The following is a 19901-nucleotide window of genomic DNA, read 5'->3' as shown; positions in this document are numbered from 1 at the left end:
GACATATTATAACCGTGTATCATCTAGTCGAGTTATTCATATGAAAAACAAAGCATTGCATGTTGTATTGAGGTCCCTTGTCCTTTGTTGTTGTCTGGGTGGAATTGTTTCTGTATAACCTGCTCGGGATGGAAATGCAGCAATGTCCCAGTGAGTCTCAGGAGAAATATGTCTTTAGCCTGGAGCTGTTGGGTATTAACAGAGGGGAATATGGGTAATCTTCAGTGTGGAATGACCACAAATCCATTCTTCAAGCCCTGGCTGCCTGGAGTGTGAGGCTAGAGTCGAGGAACGAGAAACTGCATTACACCTTTTAGATGAAGCACATTCAACACACTTGCCATTAATACACCTTACTCATTTTAGTTCAGTTTAGATTTATTTGTATTGGGCTTTTAACAGTCACATTTGTCTCGAGCAGCTTTACATAGTTTGTGGCCTAACGTCCAGGTCTTGCACTTAGAAGCAGATACAAATATAAAAACAGGGATGGAATCTAAATTCTGTTTGGATGGGCCATAAAATGGCTAAAAGTGTTGCTAAAGTGTCTCCACCGCTATAATCCATCACTCTCATTAAGGTCACAAAATTTTGGTACCAGGGCCTTCTAGATCCAGCCAGATGTTCTACTCCCCCTACTATATGATGCTGTCCAATGACTACAGTAGCAACCTGTGCCAAAATACTGCCATAACTAAATGATTGATTGTTTGCATGCCCCTTCTGTCTTCCACATTTAAATTATGTATAACTTTCTAGCAGAACAGTGGGTGATATATGACCAAAATCTTGTACCATGAGATGTGTCACGGTAAAGATATACGTTATATCACAATAAAGTAGTTCGATCTGTAGAGCTGCTTTGAAACAATGTGTATTGTGAAAAGCGCTATACAAATACACTTGAGTTCACTTGAGAAGAGGAGCAGTGCTCATAGGCAGACACAATAGCTCCATACATAATAGATGAACGGCCTCTAACATACAAATTACAGTTTAAAACTGACTGTGAGTGAAGCAATGTTTCTTTGCCCCTTTAATAAGCCACAGGACTTTCTAAAAAGAAACAAGCACTCTTTGGCTGGTGTTTACATCCCTTGAGCTTAGCACCGACGGTCTTGTAAGCGAAGCTTTGTGTGCTGTGTCAGATGCGGCTTTGTGTATTGTGAGAGATGCATGTAAAAGGAGCTTCTTGTTTGTTGTGACCTTCAGAAATGGCAGAGATGGGGAGAATGTCTTAACAGCAAGAGAAAAACCTCTGCACCTTCTCTTGTCACTTGTCAACAGAGACGGGATGTTGGGGGGTCAGTGTTGTTGTGGTGATGCTGTGCTGCAGTGAAAGACACATTGTGGTCGGGACAGGATGCCCTTAAATAATGATCTGAGATCAGCCCCTCTCGGTCAAGCACAGATGGCAGCCGCAAGCATTCGTATAGGGAAGAAGAATAAGAGGCTGATCTCAGTTCAGCTATAAATAACATCCTTGGCTATAACCCTGTGAGTTCCTAATCACAGTCTACACTTCAACCAACAGCTTATTTACTCAGTAACTAAGTAACTTCAGTTCAGATTTGTCCAAAGACGAGAGAGAGAGAGAGAGAGAGAGAGAGAGAGAGAGAGAGAGAGAGAGAGACGGAGGCAGGAAGAGTGCCGGTTTAAGCTCGGTTTAAGTTCTCCCTTATCGTTTAAATAGCGTTCTCTCACTCGCGCACGGATCACTGTCGAGGCAGATCGGCAGATATTGCGCGCTCAAGAGAGAGAGAGAGAGAGAGAATAAGTAGTGGAAATAATGCAGGGGTAAATGTTGGAGGATGCAGCTTTTCTGCTGTACTTTGCACACCTTAAACAATGTGCTTGAAAGCATTTGACATCTCTTTCCAGCCACCTGCTGTGGAGTGTGTGTGTGTATACGATATCTTTAATTTCTCCTCCACCTCTTTTAATAATTGTTGGAACGGGCTGTTTGGAAGCACTAGCAGGTGTGTTAGCCAACCCACTAGCAAATATTGCATGTTAAAGCTGCAGTCCGTTAGTTTTGCCTCTTTGTCGCCATCTCTGTTTGAAAACCTGGAATTGCAGCTGTGTGCGGAATTATCTAGCTTCCGTGGGTTGTGAGTCGGCACGGCTGCAGCGCAGATGAATCTAATGTTCTGAAGAGTATGTGTGGCAGTCAGTCATCGCACCGGTGTGGATATTTACTGTACTTCGCAATCACAGATTCTAGCCTACATCTTGGAATATGACCCAAATAAGAATTTTCACCATATATTGCCATCTGAATGAGTAAGTAACAAGTCTGCCACGTTTGTTCTGACCAACTGAGGAAAAAATCATTACCATAAATCTCGCTACCAATGGTGATTAAATCTAAAGATCGGTTAGCTCATATCACATCAAACCCTTGAAATTATTGTTATACTTTATTCTCAAATGATTATTGTTAAAGGGATAGTTCACCCAAAAATGAAAATTCTGTCATCATTTGCTCACCCTCATATCGTTCCAAACCTGTATGAGTTGCTTTCTTATGTTGAACATAGAAGATATTTTGAAGACAGTTGGTGGTTGCCATTAACTTCCATAGTAGGAAAAAAAATACTATGGAAGTCAATGGCAACCACCAACTGTTTGATTACCAACAATCTTCAAAATACCTTTTTTTTGTGTTCAACATAAGAAAGCAATTCATACAGGTTTGGAACGACATGAGGGTGAGTAAATGATGACAATTTTCATTTTTGGGTGAACTATCCCTTTAACAACATCAGCACTGGTGACTATGAGTATAGTGTGTATTAGCGTGTAGATTTCAATTTCTGCACAGTCTAATCTAATTGTCATGATTTTCGAATTTCATATTAAGAAATTCTTTTAACCCAAAAAGTAAATTATGCTCCCTTCGAACAGGTTTTCTTTAAAATACAAATCTTTGTAATCCCAGGCTATCTGTAATCAGAAGCGCATTTATAACTGGAATATAATTTAATTTCATTCACATGTGTTTCATAAACACATAATCCTTTCTGGATTACAATCCGCCATCAAAATGATACATTTAATTATTCTGGCTGCTGTGAGAAAAGGCTATAAACGATCAGCCACCTGCAGGATCCTCACATGCGATATAGCCTACTAGCCGGGACAACTTCTTTATGTTTACAGACGTGACGTAATGACGCCGTGCCATGCTTGAATTTCGCGCGAAAACCTACCCATACCACTCAAATTAGAAAACATTATTATAAGCTAACCGTTGTGAATCGGGCTAAAGTAAGGCAATAGTTTTGAACACTGGCTGGTTTATGTACTTGCTCAAATATAGATTTTTCGGATCCTTTTTAACCAAAAAAAAGTTAAAACTCTCCAATTGGCCAGTCTGTATTTACCAGATCAATCCCTAACACTGGACTCAATCAGTTGGTAGGGCTCAACCATGAGATTTTTTTTCCTGCTTATCCTCTTGAGCCAGCCAACATTTTTACTGACCTTATTATGAAAAGAATGTAATGTATTTTTATATTTACTACTGTATTTATTTGATCAAAATTACTTCAGTGTCACATGATCCTTCATGAAGCTTTCTAATATGCTGATTTGGTGCTCAAGAAATATTTTTTTAATATTATTATCAATCTTAAAAACAGTTTTTGTGGAAACCACTCTACAGTTCAGATATATTATAATAGAAAGTTTAAACGAACTGGCCCCTGGTCCAGTGGGCCATTTTTATTGATGAGCCCTAGTTGAACTGTGTGACACTTCAGATGTTCAATCAAAGAGGTTCAGACCAACTGTGAATTAACTATGCAGTATGCATATAACCACCAGCAGCCACCGTGGCTAGTGTGGCTTTTATAACCTGTTTCTCTGTATGTTAATCTCTGCAGTGGGTTCTTGCGTTTGAGATATTCATCCCCCTGGTGCTCTTCTTCATACTCCTGGGCTTACGGCAGAAGAAGCCGGCCATTCCAGTGAAAGAAGGTAAGTTTCATAACAGCACAGAGAGAGAAGAATATGAGTAATAGGACGTGAAGGAAGGAAGGAAGAGTAAGTTGGCTCTTACCCCAACCCAGCTCATTCCCACCCTCCAGTGGTCAGAATACTTCAGTTTTCTCCTGGGGTTCTTATGAAGTTCACATACCCACTGCAATAATGTTCTGTGTGCCTGAATTAGTTAGACTGGGTCCTTTAGCCTTCTGTGTGCCTGAATTAGTTAGACTGGGTCCTTTAGCCTTTATCAGTAATTAAATGGACAGTTCACTCAAAAATAAAAATTCTGTCATCATTTGCTCACCCTCATGTTGTTCTAAACCTGTGTGGGGTTTTTTTCTTCTGAAGAACACCAAAGGAATTACTTTGCAGAATGTCCTGACTATACTTTTCTATACAATGTGAAGATGTCAAGCTCCAAAAAAGCATCATAAAAGTAGTCCACAATAACTTTTGCATTATATTCCAAGTATTCTGAAGATTTGTGTGGGAAACAGTCTTTAAATCTTATTCTAGCTCTTAAATCTTGTGCTCATTCATGTACATTCAGATTGCAGGTTTTGCCAACAGTGAATGTTGAACTTTCGTGGTATGGAAAAGGGAGAACATTCTGCCTAACATAACCTTTTGTGTTCCACTGAAGGCAAGAAATACATACAGGTTTGGAACGACACAAAGGTGATTAAATGATGACGGATGTTTCATTTTTTGGGTGAACTATACTTTTAAGTGTTGTAAGCATTTTTCTATGTGGTTCATACAACTTTGCCAATCTGTCATTGATTGCAAAGATTTTTTTGACTGCCAGACAGCTTTAGCCATGTAGTATTTTTTTATTCACAGAACACCCTCATTTGTATGTCATCACAATGTCTGTTATTTTCAGTGCTGAAATCACACCATGTTTTGTTTTATTTTTTGCTTCTTTCTGTCATCTGTCCTCAATACTTTTGTATCTCTCTCTCTCTCTACCTCTCTTTCATTCTTTTTCCCTCACCGTGCATGTTAACTGCATGCTGGACCAGTGTGTAAGTGAAAATGTTTTTGTGTGTGTGTGTATGGCTGAATTCTTAACTCTTTTAAATTGTGGGATCATTTCACTGTGTCCTCTAATTGTGAGCATGTGTTTTTTCATGGACTCTAACATGTTTGTGTATTTGTCATATCAACTGTCTCATGCATCAATCTAATTGTAAAAGGGCGCAAATGACTCCAGCAGTATGTGTAGACTTCCCATATTTCAACATACATGCACACGATGTATTAAAAAATAATAATAATAACATTGTGACATAACCAGGTGTGATGCAAAAAGCTATATGAAATTTGTACGTCCACACTGAAGGCTCATCTATGTTTGAATTTAAATATAGCTTGGCCACCAAAAGTTTGGTGGCATTAAAGTAACTTATTATTATTGAAGACCAGTAATAATGTTTTTTTTGTGTGTTCCATAATAATGGCAATATACAGTAACAACGTCAAAGTCAGACAATCCCCTTTTTATTTAATATATTTTTACACTTCTGTTCAAAGGTTTGGAGTCAGTAAGACTTATTTTTATTAATACTTTTATTCAGCAAGCACTCATTAAACTGATCAAGACTGACAGTAAAGACATTTATAATGTTACGAAAGATTTATATTTCTGAAGGATCATGTGACACTGAAGACTGGAGTAATGGCTGCTAAAAATTCTGCTTTGTCATGACGGGTACCTTATATTTTAAAATATAATAAAATATAAAATATTGAAACAACAAAACATTTTAAATTGTAATAATGTTTCACAATATCATGATATTGTCCAAAACCCCATTCCACCTAGAGCGTTTTCAAACATTAGTCACATTGCTGCACTAGTCGTTCTTATGGCTGATTTCAGAAACTAGGATTAGCATAGCTTTTATCGCTTGCCATTTTATTGCGTCATGCCTGGTGTAAGAGTTTTAGGTGTTGGGGCCCCCATGTCTCTGTGAACACTAACATAATCCACAATCCACTGTGAATGAAGCTTCTTTCTTACGACGACACGTTATTCAAACACCTTGTCTTGACACAACGACACATTTGTATTCTTCAACCAATGAGCTGTGATAATAATTGTCTGACACTCACTCTCTCACACACACACACCACACACAATTAATTACTGAATTCATCCATTTGCTGAGCCATTAGGTTATTTCCCCTGACTGATCTTTGCTCTTTTAATCCTCTGCTGTGTTTGTGGAGCGGGAGCAGATGTCAGATATAAGAGAACCGAGGCCATAAAAACAGCTACCTCTTGTGAGCAGACAACCTGTCACTGGAACAGCAGAAATATAACACGCCTCAGTGTTAATGTCAATCGGGGGATGTTTTTTGCAGAGTCGTCAGGTGCCGATGGCGAGCTGTGTTTAGCTAACGCTGCTGCTTCTGGGTGAAGCGACGTGGCCTGTTGCGGCGGGGCTCTTTTTTTTTTTTTTTTTTATTAATATATTTTTTTTTTAATTTTTTTTTTTAAAGGGGGCATTGTTGTTCTGTTTGTTCACATCCTACGATCCCGCTCATTTATTCACACGCTCACATTCCATCCATACACTGCTCTGTTTTATGTTCCTCTCCAATTCTACATCTGAACACTACTGCACCTTCGTTCAAACCCATTTAAACCTCTTTGCAATACTGGATTTCAATTTTCTGTCACCTCCGTCCTCTCTGTCCCTCCACCTTGGTGGTCTGGTTTCCCCCCGTTCTGTCCAGCCTTCTACAGCGCGGCCCCTCTCACCTCGGCGGGCATCATTCCCATCATGCAGTCTTTGTGTCCGGATGGTCAGCGGGATGAGTTTGGCTTCCTGCAGTATAAAAACTCCACGTGAGTCCACCTACACTCGGTTTCTGATTTTTTTCCTCTCTCGATGACTAAGATGGGCTCTAATGGATTCTGTTCTCATTATATGGTGTGACTAGCAGTCACCATCACCACCTGTGTATTAGTGATCTTACGAGCTGTTAGATTGTGTAATGGATCTTATCTGTGTGCTTATGATTTGATCTTTTGATGGATTGTAGTGATATAACTACATAACTATGACCTCAACATGACTGGTCACCAGCATTTCTTGGCTTTTGAAGCGCACTAGCTTAAGTATCAAGACTTGATCCTTGATCAGTTTTACTACAGATGTTTTCCAAATATTTCTGGTAAAGAGCATGGCTGTTCTCATCCACCAGCCACACCAGCACAAAGCTACACTGGAAAAAAGGGTGTAGAAACAATCTTTCGCTCCGAGGTTTCTAGTAATTTCACAATTAAATACAAGGAAGCAGCAAGTAACACACTTAATTAAGCATGAAATTTTGAAGCAGAAAGACTGAAATAGTACTTTCTTTCTTTTATTTACAACTTAGGAAAATCATTTTTTACAGTGATAGTACTAATCAGTATTAATGCTGCTCCAAGGACCCTGTGTTATTAAAACAAAAACTGTTAAAGGGGTCATATGACGTTGCTAAAAAGAACATTATGTTGTGTATTTGGTGTAATGTAAAGCGTTTATGTGGTTTAAGGTTCAAAAAACACATTATTTTCCATATAATGTACATTATTGTTTACGCCCCTTAACATATTGTGATGCCATCTCCCAGAAGGACGAGACTCAGTCCAGCTGCTCTGCTCGTGCACATCCCATCATCGGTTCTCTTTTAGCAGTTCAGTCAATGTACTGTTAGGAGTAACTGAATAACTCGGGATATTGGTTTATTTCACACACACAGCGACTCCACAACATGGCAGCAGCGGCAACTGCGAGAATAAAAGTTACGCCACCTTTTTTTGCGTGAAGATTTGGGCGGCGTTATGCAAATCTTCCCACATCGTGACATAGATATGTGGGGGCGTGTTAGAACGAGCCGTTTTAGGTAGGTGTGGTTGACTCTTAACTTTTATAAAGAATATCTCTTTGGGTTTGAGACTTTAGTCTTTGCAACTTTACAGATCTTCTTTATGCACCAAGAGCTTTTAACACTTCAAAGAGAAAGGAAAAATTTAAATTGCATCATATGACCCTTTTAAAAAATAATTTTCATTAATTGAACGCTAGAATTGCATTCAAAAAATATAACCAAAAAAATTTCTCATTGGTGTGAGATATATAAATATAGGATTTTGAGGTAAAATACCTTAATATGTCCCCCCCCCCCCCCCCCCCATATTTCCAAAATACTGATTAGAAAAGTTTTTTTTGCAGTTTGTATTGGCCAGTTTGGACCACACTAGTCTAAGCTATTTTTTTCAGTTGGTTACTCTGCTTATATAATTTGCCCCTCTCTTCTTATTATAGTCCTCTCTTCTTATTTTTCCTCCTGTTTTTCAGTGTGACTCAATTGTTAGAAAGGATCAGTGAAGTCGTGGAGCAGAATCACTTGTTTACGTCAGACAGGCCCAGTCTGGGAGAGGAGCTGGAGTCACTGCAGCAGCACCTTGAAAGTCTGAGCTCAGCACAAGGCCCTCTAGAGAGCCACTACGACACCAGCCACGGTCAGGAAACACATACATACATACATACATACATACATACATACATACATACATACATGCATACTGTACATACCTACACCGACCTTGACCATAACCGTACATGCAAATTAGAAGCAAATCACTATTGTAGTAAAACAGTGATGCAGTTTCTGCTGGATTTAGTGTTTAAATCTCATTGTTATTAGATTTCAAATGCATGCTTTCATGTGGCTCAACTGTGGGTAGCATAACAGAAGTAAATTCTGTTGACACTATATGCATACTTTTGGCCTTAAAAAGTAACTTTTTGTATATTGCCAATTGTAATCATGCATTTATATGATTGACCATGTAATGATGTAATAATAGACCACACTGAAAACAACCATACAGCAGTACATTTTACACATACATGCCTGAAGCGGCAGACATCTGGCATTTTAAGTGTAATGGAGCTGATTTCTTACACACCAGTGGACAAATTCCTTACTTTGTGCTCCATTCACTTTACTGTATGAATGCGAATGCAGAAGGCTACAGATGAAGTTAATGTGAAAAAGTTTCTTCTTTTTCTGTCTACCAAAGTTCGATGTAACCTGCATATTCACACATGGCCAATAGATGACCTAAATAATCACATTGATTGCTTTATACTGTACTTGCATAAAGAATATTGAGCTCAAGAATCAATCATCTTACATTACCGTTCAATTGAGGTTGGTAATATTTTGTAAAAGTTTTTGAAAGAGTCTCTTACATTCTCAAAAATACAGTAAAAACTAATATTTTTGAATATTAAAAATAACTGTTTTCTTTATTAATGCATTTATTCTTAATTTTCAGCAGCTATTATTCCAGTCTTCAGTGTCCTTCAGAATGTTAAATGATACTTCAGAAATCATTCTTATATGCTGATTGGGTGTTCAAAAATATTTTGTATTGCTCAATATTTTAGTTGAAACCCTAATCATTTTTTTCAGAATTCTTTAATGAATACCAAATTCAAAAGAGTTCAGCAGCAATTAGTTTGAAATAGACATTTTGTGTAACAATGTAAAAGTCTTTACTGTCATTTTTAATCAATTTAATGCATACCTCTTTAAAAAAAAAAAATACTGACCTCAAACATTTGAATGGTAGTGTACATATATGTCAACTGCAGCAAATAAAAATTCTTCTGATGAAAAATGTGTGCATGTCTCTGCTTCAGGTTTTACCGTGGGAAGTGTCCTCAGGAACCAGTCGATGTTCCAACAGTTCCTGATCAGAAACCTTTCCCTGACAAAAGACACCGCCAGCCTGCTGCTCTCCTCCCCCATCAACCTGAAAGAGGTCTGTTTTCTCACCTCAACTTCCTTTTTCCTCCAACCCAGGTCAGACAGCAGTGCTTTTGAAGTCCAAATCATGACTCCGCGTCATGCTCCTCTGAGCCTTCTTCCCCTTTCATCCTCTTTGGAGTCTCAGCTCGGGTTTGCAGCACCATTAACGATTCTGCTCCATGACAACACAGAGAGAGGATGTGCAATTGAATCTAATGCTTTAGGGCAGAGGAGCTCCAGCATAACACGCTTTAATGTGTCGGGTTAATGTGCTGTAGTCGATCTAAAAGTGTTGAGATATGCTCTTGTGAATTTCCGAATGAAATGCTAGTTTTCCTGAGGGAGTTTCGTTTCTTCTCTTCTCTGGCTATTTAAAGTATATGTGTGAGATAGGAGTTTCTAAATCTGTGCTTGTGCGTGTGTATGTGTGTGTACTCTGTTCAGGTGTATAATCTCATCTTTGGGATGTATCCTAAAGTGCCATCAAAGGTAGGAGAAAAAGATGAAGGACAGCATGAACTCCACAGTCCTGGAGAGAAGCTTGTACAGCTGGAGGTATAGAATGACAAAAACACACACATTTCCGTGTGCATGTGTGTGTGTATACACTACTGTTCAAAAGTTTGGGGTCATATTTTGTATAAAAGTAACCGCTAATTGAATAAATATAGGAAGTAGATGTGGTTTAAAAATAACAAACACTGCTTCTGTATTTCTTAAACTCCATTAAAATGCACAAGAAGTGCAAGCACTAAACTTACAGTAATGCAAGTCTGCAATAATTAAATGATATAATAATTGTCCCACCCACACGACCAGTGCTGCTGCAGTGCCTTTCTCATTCATATTTCATACTTGTTGAGCTGCTGTAAGCAACTTGTTTTTGAATACCACACACATAATGTACCTACTACTTGACAGATAGTCCTGAGAAATCACCTGTCTGTGTCCCAGCCCTAGACATTGTAAATGGCAAAAAAAGAGTCAGAGAAGCAGGCAGCACCTTTTTTTTTTTTTTTTTGTATCGGCAACACTTTCTGCCTGTAAATCCTTTGCTCTGTTTGCTAATTTGTTGATATGTCTTTGTGTTAGTGGGTTTGGAGAGAGGTTGTGAGGTAAAGATATCAGATTGAAATTATATCAGATTGTTATGATGCTTAATGGATGGGAAATGTTAAATATAATAATATGTGTTATACAATATCCATTTTGACACCCATACAAAATTTTTTTACATTTTGAAACTAATACTGTTCGTTTAGATTCAGTAGACAGTTAGGTGTGATCTCACAATGCATCAGTGGCGTGTAGCAGACTACTGAAATGAGGAGGCAAAGCCCCCTCTCAACATGTGGGGATTTTTTTTTATGTGGGGTGTGTTCATATTTTCATAAATACTTAGGTTCCGGTTACATTTCATTCTGCTGGGAAAATTGAACTGATGTTTTCACATTATTGTCATACCAGTCTTGTCAAGTTTAAGCATTAAAAAAAGAAGTACATTTAGACTGTTGATTTATTTCTTGTGCCAATTTGTTTTGCATAGACATGGCCTACTCAAAACAGGGACAAAACGCCCCTGCTATATATAGATAGTAGTATAGTAAGTAATTTGCTGTAAAGGACTTTCCAATTAGGGCATGCAATTGCTTATAACCTTGCAATTATAAAACAATCAGAATGTTTAATTCATACTCCGAAGCAGTTACTTGAAGGCTGGCGTAGTCTGGAGGGGGGTCTGATTCAGAAGGCGTTGAGAGACCCCACTAAAGCTGCTCGCCGTCAAGCTCTGCTCAAAGTCCTGTCCCAGGCCCTGGGGATCACTGGAGGTGGAGGAGGCCAAAAATTTGATCCTCAAGCTCTGCGTGAGGTGGAGGTCGGTCTGCAGCTCCACTTTTAAAAGTGTTTTAAATGTTAAATACATTTTTTTGCAATTTCGTTCCACAGAAATCATAAGCTTCAGTTTAATGAAGACACCTCACAAATCTTCTTACATTTTTTTCAGGGAATTCTGTTGACTGGTTCAGTGCTTGAAACACTCACTTGTGGGGAAGGAGGGAACAGTGAGATGAGCAAAATCCTATTGGTCCCTGAGAAACAAGAAGCAGTTTTACAGGCCTATCGAACGACTGTTTGTGGTGGAAGGGCAGAGCAGAGGGCGGAGCTGTTTAAGGAGATGAGTGAAGAATTGAGAGATCAGATTGATACACAGAAGGTCTTTGATCAGGTACATGGAAGAACAGCACATCTTCTTAAACGGACACAATGTGATATTTTATGTCTCAGGGGTTAATTATTAAGTTATTATAATTTTTATTTGATTAAATTCTTATTTCCAATCAAGCTGTAATTTTGTTCAATTATGCAAAAAGTGCTTATTTATTTATTGTGTGTTTTAGGATATAGAAATGCTAACTGTGAAACTAGCTTTAGAAAGGAATCTGTCATTTTATATCATTTATCATTGTCCAAAATATAATTTCCACTGTAATTAAAAAAAAGTCACAGAGTGCTATTAAACACAGAATTTGAGATGTGCTGGAAATTACACTGTGGTAGGAATTTTCGTTACTTTCAGGAAAAATGAAAAGGAAAAAAAGACATATAGTTAGACATTATTAGTGAACAAATTAAACTATTAAGAGTACAAAAAGAGTGTTTAATACACTTTATAAGTCTACAGAGCTAAAAGTGCCCATTAGTTGAAGAAACACTCTGATACTGTACATTTTTACCTATTACGATTAAGTAATGGCACTCTTTCCTGTCCTCCTTCCTCAGTTGCGTCTGGAGCAGTCTAACATGTCTGGTCTCTTGGATCAATCCCATCTCGGCGCTCTGCTGAAGAACCTGGCGGATGTAGAACGACTCCTGAGGGATGTGGATTTGCTGTCAGGTCTGGCCAGACTGCTCCCTAAAGGGGCCTGTGCAGGCCACCTGCCTCCTCCTATAGCCAACACCACGTCCTGGAGCTCCAACACAACAACATGGGGTCTCAACACAACAGACAGCCCTGTGGAGGAAGGAGGCAGAGCTGCAGGAAATGAGGCCGATGCCGAAAACCCTAGATCACAGTTTTCTGCCTTTGTTCAGCTGTGGGCAGGTCTTCAGCCCATTCTTTGTGGGAATAACAGGTGAGTATTTGAGTGTTACGATGTGTTACCTTTCTGAAAGTTAAATCTGATTTTTTTTTTTTTTTCAATAATCTTCATTGTTTTATCAGAATTATTGAGCCAGAAGCTCTGAAACAGGGCAATATGAGTTCTCTGGGCTTTACCAGCAAAGAACAAAGAAACTTGGGATTACTTGTCCATCTCATGACCACAAATCCCAAAATCCTCTACTCTCCCATTGGCTCAGAGGTGGACAAGGTCATACAAAAGGTAAGTCCAGACAAGTCTAAGGTGTTTCAAGGCTGAAAAAATCTTACAGTGAGCATTTATAATGTAGCAACTGGGTTTGCAACCCAAACCATTCTGCAATAAAAAATTGCAGATTAATTACTTCTGAAACCAGATGACCTTTTAAAACTTTGTGCTGGTCATTCTTTCATTTAATTTAGGTTGTACCCAATTAATAGAGGATCATTTGGGATAGCTATAAAGATTTTGATCATATTTTTTTTGTTTTCACTTTAGGCCAATGAGACGTTTGCTTTTGTGGGGAATGTGACTCATTATGCCCGTGTGTGGCTCAACATCTCAGCTGAATTAAGGGCATTCCTAGAGGAGGGTAAATTGCACAATCACTTGATGTGGCTCCAGCAGGTAACATTCTGTCTTTCAGCCGCTTAGTTTGAAAAGCACTTTTTGTTGTGCATGTGCTTGATGTCTTTTGTTTTGTCCGTATGTCGTAGTTCATTGCAGACCTGAAGAGGCACCATGACCTGTTGAACGTCTCAGACAGTGAGCTGATGAACAGTCTGCTGGAGGAGAACTTCACCCTGCCGAACACAACCACACTATTGGAACAGCTGCACACCATCGATAATGCTGCTTGTGGCTGGACAAATTTCATGTCAAAGGTCAGGAGAACAATTTGATTTAACTTGTCCTATCTTTTATATCCATTAACAAAAAGAAAACCTTGTGTAGTGTGTTTTGAGGTGGAATTAGAGTTAACATGAAAACAACTATTTCCTTTTTTTTATTTAATTGCGTTCTTCATTTAAAGGGGTCATATGATGCGATTTCAATTTTTCCTTTCTCTTTGGAGTGTTACAAGCTCTTGGTGCATGAAGAAGATCTGTAAAGTTGCAAAGACTAAAGTCTCAAATCCAAAGAGATATTCTTTATAAAAGTTGAGTCAACCACGCCTACCTAAAACGGCTCGTTCTAACACGCCCCCACATGTCTACGTCACGATGTGGGAAGATTTGCATAACGCCACCCAAATGTTCACGCAAAGAAAGAAGGCGTAACTTTTATTCTTGCTGTAGTATTGTTATTGCTGCCGCCGCCATGTCATGAAGGCGCTGTGTTTCATTGTGAAAGCGAAACTACTTTGGTTGGCCTTCCAAAAGAGGACGATATCCGCTTCGTCATGCTTGCAGTTGATCCGTGCTGGTCGCTGAGGAAATACATCAACTTCGCGCTGTGGATCGCCGGATCGGCTTTCACCGTGGACGAAGCGGAGTCCAGCCCGGGGTTGTCCCGTGTGGTTGCCGCAAGCCCGCCGGACGCTCCTTCGTCGAATCTGCCGGCCGTGCCGTTCTCAAGCCCGCCCGTCTCTGCTCACTCAAGCCGGCCTCCGCTCACTCAAGGCTGCGGTGTGTGGTGCTCTTTCATTGTGAACGTGAAACTACTTTGTTTGGCCTTCAAAAAGAGGACACGACTAGAAATCAGTGGTTAAGTTGTATTTACAACACTGTTCCAGAACAGTTTAACCCAAATATTCAGATGTGTCCAGCGCATTTTATGGAGGACTGTTTCCTGATCCTGGTAGAGTAGACTACAGTGCCGGCTGTTCTGACTCACAGACTGTAAGTAAGAAAGACATGGTTTTATGTTTACGCGGCGCAATGCAACGCAACTTTGTAAAAATCGACGCGTTTCAGAAAGGCGGGGCATAGAGGAGAAACAATAATCTACAGTATGTGGAAAATAATTTGTTTTTGAACCTTAAACCGCATAAACACATTTCATTACACCAAATACACAAAATAATGTTCTTTTTAGCAGCATCATATGACCCCTTTAATAGCAAAAATATATTTTTTTCAACATGTTTTTTTCTAAAAACTAAAGCTTATTCTAAATGCCTCAGGTCAGTGTGGATATCTTCAGAGGCTTCCCTGATGAAGAGAGCATTGTCAATTACACACTGAACCAGGCCTACCAGGACAATGTCTCAGTCTTTGCAAGTGAGTAATCACTGGATCTCAAAAAAACGTTTTTGTGAAAAAAAGTGATTGTAACAAAACTTCCCTCCCAAATCGAAACAAAGAAATAAACATTTACATTTTGCTTAGAAAATGAAATAAACAATTAAGCCATTTTTATGACTATTACGATTATTTGCCTATGTGTGTGTATATATGTGTATATATATTATAGACAGTCGATCATATTTTAATTCATGTGAAATTTAATTAATTCATTCATTTTTAATCATGTGAAAATTATTAAATTATTATTTGTTGTACTGTATTTTAATAAAATAAAGTATAAACATTAAAAAAATTTCAGTCTAAAAACAATGATCCAAAGCACATTTCCAAAAAACTACCACAAAGGCTTTACTTATTCTAAATGCCTCAGGTCAGTGTGGATATCTTCAGAGGCTTCCCTGATGAAGAGAGCATTGTCAATTACACACTGAACCAGGCCTACCAGGACAATGTCTCAGTCTTTGCAAGTGAGTAATCACTGGATCTCAAAAAACGTTTTTGTGAAAAAAAGTGATTGTAACAAAACTTCCCTCCCAAATCGAAACAAAGAAATAAACATTTACATTTTGCTTAGAAAATTAAATAAACAATTAAGCCATTTTTATGACTATTACGATTATTTGCCTATGTGTGTGTATATATGTGTATATATATTATAGACAGTCAATCATATTTTAATTCATGTGAAATTTAATTAATTCATTAATTTTTAATCATGTGAAAATTATTAAATTATTATTTGTTGTACTGTATTTTAATAAAATAAAGTATAAACATTAAAAAAATTTCAGTCTAAAAACAATGATCCAAAGCACATTTCCAAAAAACTACCACAAAGGCTTTATTCAACTATTTCTATTTCATAATAGAAAACATTTAAAAAGAGCAAGTACAAAGAATAAAGGGCTGCAAACCCACTTGTTTCAGCCACTAGTGCCTTCCTCAGTGTTCACTGTTGGTACTCTTTTTAAAAGTTTTCTATCATGAAATGGCCAGTTGAAGGAATTTTTTGGAAGTTTGCATTGGATCATTGCTTTTTGGATTGCAATTTATCGCTGCCAAAGAGCACCTTCAAACATATCTAACAGAACTTCTGAGCATACCATATTCTTCCTTGTTTTTTATTAAAAATTTATTAAAAATCATGTAACTGTAAATCTTTGTATTATTTATTGTGATGAGAATCATCATTGAAAATATGTTTAAATATGTGCATTTATTGTGATGAGAATTTGGGGAGATAAAATGGTCCTGAAGATAATATCACAATGCAATGAAGGCTTAATTTTTTTATGTAAACAATTTTTCATGTGATTTTGGGGTGAAATATGACTCAGCTATTTCTTAACAAGGTTGAGACACTGATCCATCCATTTCCCATTAAAATTACATTTTCATTGTCATACCTTAGTCATACCTTGTTAAATGTAGCCAGTAGCCATATGTTTAATCTGTGATTTCTCTCTAGGTGTGATTTTCCAGACCAATAAAGATGGATCTCTGCCACCCCATGTTATGTATAAGATTCGACAGAACTCCAGCTTCACAGAGAAAACAAATGAAATCCGCCGAGCTTATTGGCGCCCTGGGCCGAACACGGGCGGCAAATTCTACTTCCTTTATGGTTTTGTGTGGATCCAAGGTATGATAAGAAGACTTAGCAGGAATTTGTCCTTTCCCAAAAAATACAATTTGTAATCTACTTTAGCTGTGAGCACTTTAAAGTTTTGATTTTATTGGCATTAAAAGATTTAGCTTTCATCTAGAGAGTGGTAGTCTAAACCTCTGAGCATTAGTTCTGACATTTGTGCAAAATTATTTACAAAACTGTTATAAATAAATTGCTCGTTCTGAAACAACATCCGCAGAGTACTGAATTGGCATGGGAAAAGTGGAATGAATTTGATGTTTTATTCAAAAAGTTTTTCTGGTGAAATGTGTACCTGTTTATGTATTGCTTGGTGCAACAGTCAATAAAGTGCTGGCTTGGCGTTTCTGGAAGCTGCACTTATTTAAGAGCTCAGAAAAGGCAAGAGGATCAAAGCTTTCCCACAGCGTAAAGCTGCTGTGTTGTAAATTCAGCTTCAGCATGTATAAGTGATGGGGTGTTGACATTTCCCATGTTTCTTCGTCTTTTAGATATGATTGAGCGGGCAATCATTAACACGTTTGTGGGCCATGATGTTGTTGAGCCTGGAAACTACGTGCAGATGTTTCCCTATCCATGCTACACTAGAGACGAGTGAGATTGGTCTTTACTTTTGTTGTATATTTTGTGTTCATTATTTTTTCCATCTGACTGCTCATAGCCTAAAATGCTGTTTAAGACATGGTGAATCGCAGATGTTCAGTTGCATTGCGTTACTGCAAGTTAATGCACATTATGGAGTGGTATCTGAATGTTCTCGGAGCCAGAAAGAACACAGATGCTTATATATATATATATAAAAAAAAAACATCCCTCGCTCCAGGCAAATTCACAAAAGCGCTGCTTCCACTCCGCATTAAATTTGCAGATGACACAGCATTAGTCAGTCTCCTTCAGGGGAAAGAGGACAATCATAGACTCATCTTAGGGCAGTTTACTTTGTGCTGTGACGCTTCTAAAACTGTTAAGATCAAACAGATGTGGGTATATTTTAGGAAAAAAACCTTAATGTGTGTTACTACTATTAAAGGAAAGCCAATTTAGAAAATCTTAAAGTGTAAACATCTTGGGTGTTATGAATTTTTGTATCATTTGCACGTTTGGAGACAATACTGTGGGGGGGGGGAAGCAGTTGAAGAGAATTCCAACCACTGCAAGCAAACTTTTAGGTATCCTTAAAAAGGGTGTTCTAAGTATCTCAGAAAGAAAGAAAGTAGTTACAGGTGCTTGCATATTAGGGGTCAGTGCTAGTAATGAATCAACTTGTGGAGGTGAGGAGTTGTAACAGGTGTTTCCATTTGCAGTTTCCTGTTTGTTATCGAGCACATGATGCCTCTCTGTATGGTCATATCCTGGGTCTACTCTGTGGCCATGATGATCCAGCACATTGTAGCAGAGAAGGAGCAAAGACTGAAAGAGGTGAGAGAATAGACTAAACTTTCTTTTAAAACAAACAAATTCCTCTGCTGAGAAACTGGTGTCACCAACAAACTTCAGAGAGATCGAGAGCGTTGCCATGGTTAATGCAAGGTGTTTTTCCACAGGTGATGAAGATGATGGGCTTGAATAACGCAGTGCACTGGGTTGCCTGGTTCATCACAGGCTTCGTGCAGCTTTCGATCTCAGTGACAGCCCTCACTGCCATACTGAAATATGGCAAGGTCCTCCTCCACAGCGATCCCTTTATCATTTGGCTCTTCCTTACAATCTATGCTATCGCCACCATCATGTTCTGGTACTGGAGCCATAATATGATTTTTACTTGCTCACTACCTGGTTTCATTCTATTTACATTGTTTTTCAACAAAGAAAAGTAGTCCAAAATGTGTTAATGTTATGTAAATGTTTTCTCCACTTTCTTTTTGGGAAGTTTCCTAGTGTCTGTGTTGTACTCTAAAGCCAAACTGGCTTCAGCATGTGGAGGAATCATCTACTTTCTGAGCTATGTGCCATACATGTACGTGGCCATAAGAGAAGAGGTGGCTCATGACAAAATCACTGCCTTTGAGAAGTGTATAGCGGTATGAAGACATCCCATGAATCCTTTTCATGTTCCATTTTGATAGTCTATTGATCTTCAGTAAACATTCCTCATAAGTGATTCTTCCTCTGTGTGTGTGTGCAGTCTTTAATGTCTACCACAGCATTCGGTCTGGGATCGAAGTACTTTGCCCTGTATGAAGTTGCTGGGGTTGGAATCCAGTGGCGCACTATCAACCAGTCACCTGTAGAGGGCGATGACTTTAACCTCCTGCTGTCTATGGTTATGCTCACCATTGATGCCATTGTATATGGTGTGTTGACTTGGTATATAGAGGCTGTGCATCCAGGTAAGCTGCAGTGATGTCATTATTGTGCAGTGCAAACAGTGCCTACATTCTTGTTACACATTAATAAAATTAAAGTAAATGCTTTTGGTTTTTTCATAATTTTTTTTTTCTCTCAGGAATGTACGGACTGCCTAGGCCATGGTATTTTCCCTTGCAGAAATCCTATTGGTTAGGAAGTGGCCGCATAGAGACGTGGGAGCGGCCATGGGGTGGCGGCACCAGGCTAAGCGTGATGGAGGAGGACCAAGCTTGTGCTATGGAACACAGACGCTCAGGTACACTTTGTTCCGTATCCATCCATCCATCCATCCATCCATCACATTATCAGCTTGCACTCTTTGTTAAAGTTAGCTTTGTTTTGTGAATAAATAATGTAATTTGTTGAGAGATTTTTAGGCATGTTACTAAATGTATGTCTGTTTGTTGCTTAGAGGAAACTCGTGGAATTGAAGAAGAACCCAGTCACTTGCCGCTGGTGGTGTGCATAGACAAACTGACCAAAGTCTACAAGACAGGCAGCAAACTGGCCTTAAACAAGCTGAGCCTAAACCTGCATGAAAACCAGGTTGTCTCCTTCTTGGGACACAATGGGGCTGGCAAGACCACCACTATGTGAGTGTTAGGATATTGTGTTTCTTAGTGTGTGTTAGGGTGGTTCTGGACCCATACTGTGCTTGTTATTGGCTGACAATGGCACACTACAACTGTAAAAGTGGATGTATGT

General features: G+C 38.6%; 1 protein-coding gene across 1 annotated transcript in view; it reads left to right on the top strand.

Moving 5' to 3' along the window:
* The first annotated feature begins 210 nt into the window (after positions 1–210).
* LOC107592371 (ATP-binding cassette sub-family A member 2-like) overlaps positions 211–19901 on the top strand; it is a 33310-nt gene continuing 13619 nt past the window's right edge. Inside the window, exons 1-21 of the mRNA XM_016281871.1 lie at positions 211–270; positions 3888–3981; positions 6736–6847; positions 8349–8512; positions 9702–9823; positions 10255–10365; positions 11510–11686; positions 11816–12037; positions 12592–12944; positions 13034–13193; positions 13449–13577; positions 13667–13834; positions 15076–15172; positions 16668–16841; positions 17339–17441; positions 18152–18266; positions 18392–18582; positions 18718–18868; positions 18973–19177; positions 19294–19452; positions 19609–19789. Coding sequence (XP_016137357.1) covers positions 211–270; positions 3888–3981; positions 6736–6847; positions 8349–8512; positions 9702–9823; positions 10255–10365; positions 11510–11686; positions 11816–12037; positions 12592–12944; positions 13034–13193; positions 13449–13577; positions 13667–13834; positions 15076–15172; positions 16668–16841; positions 17339–17441; positions 18152–18266; positions 18392–18582; positions 18718–18868; positions 18973–19177; positions 19294–19452; positions 19609–19789 — 3248 coding nt within the window. The remainder of the gene's footprint in view (positions 271–3887; positions 3982–6735; positions 6848–8348; positions 8513–9701; positions 9824–10254; positions 10366–11509; positions 11687–11815; positions 12038–12591; positions 12945–13033; positions 13194–13448; positions 13578–13666; positions 13835–15075; positions 15173–16667; positions 16842–17338; positions 17442–18151; positions 18267–18391; positions 18583–18717; positions 18869–18972; positions 19178–19293; positions 19453–19608; positions 19790–19901) is intronic.

Source organism: Sinocyclocheilus grahami, unplaced genomic scaffold (genome assembly GCF_001515645.1).
Source record: "Sinocyclocheilus grahami isolate Dianchi unplaced genomic scaffold, SAMN03320097.WGS_v1.1 scaffold152.1, whole genome shotgun sequence".
Classification (NCBI taxonomy): Eukaryota; Metazoa; Chordata; class Actinopteri; order Cypriniformes; family Cyprinidae; genus Sinocyclocheilus; species Sinocyclocheilus grahami.
This window is presented reverse-complemented; position numbering and strand designations above follow the sequence as displayed.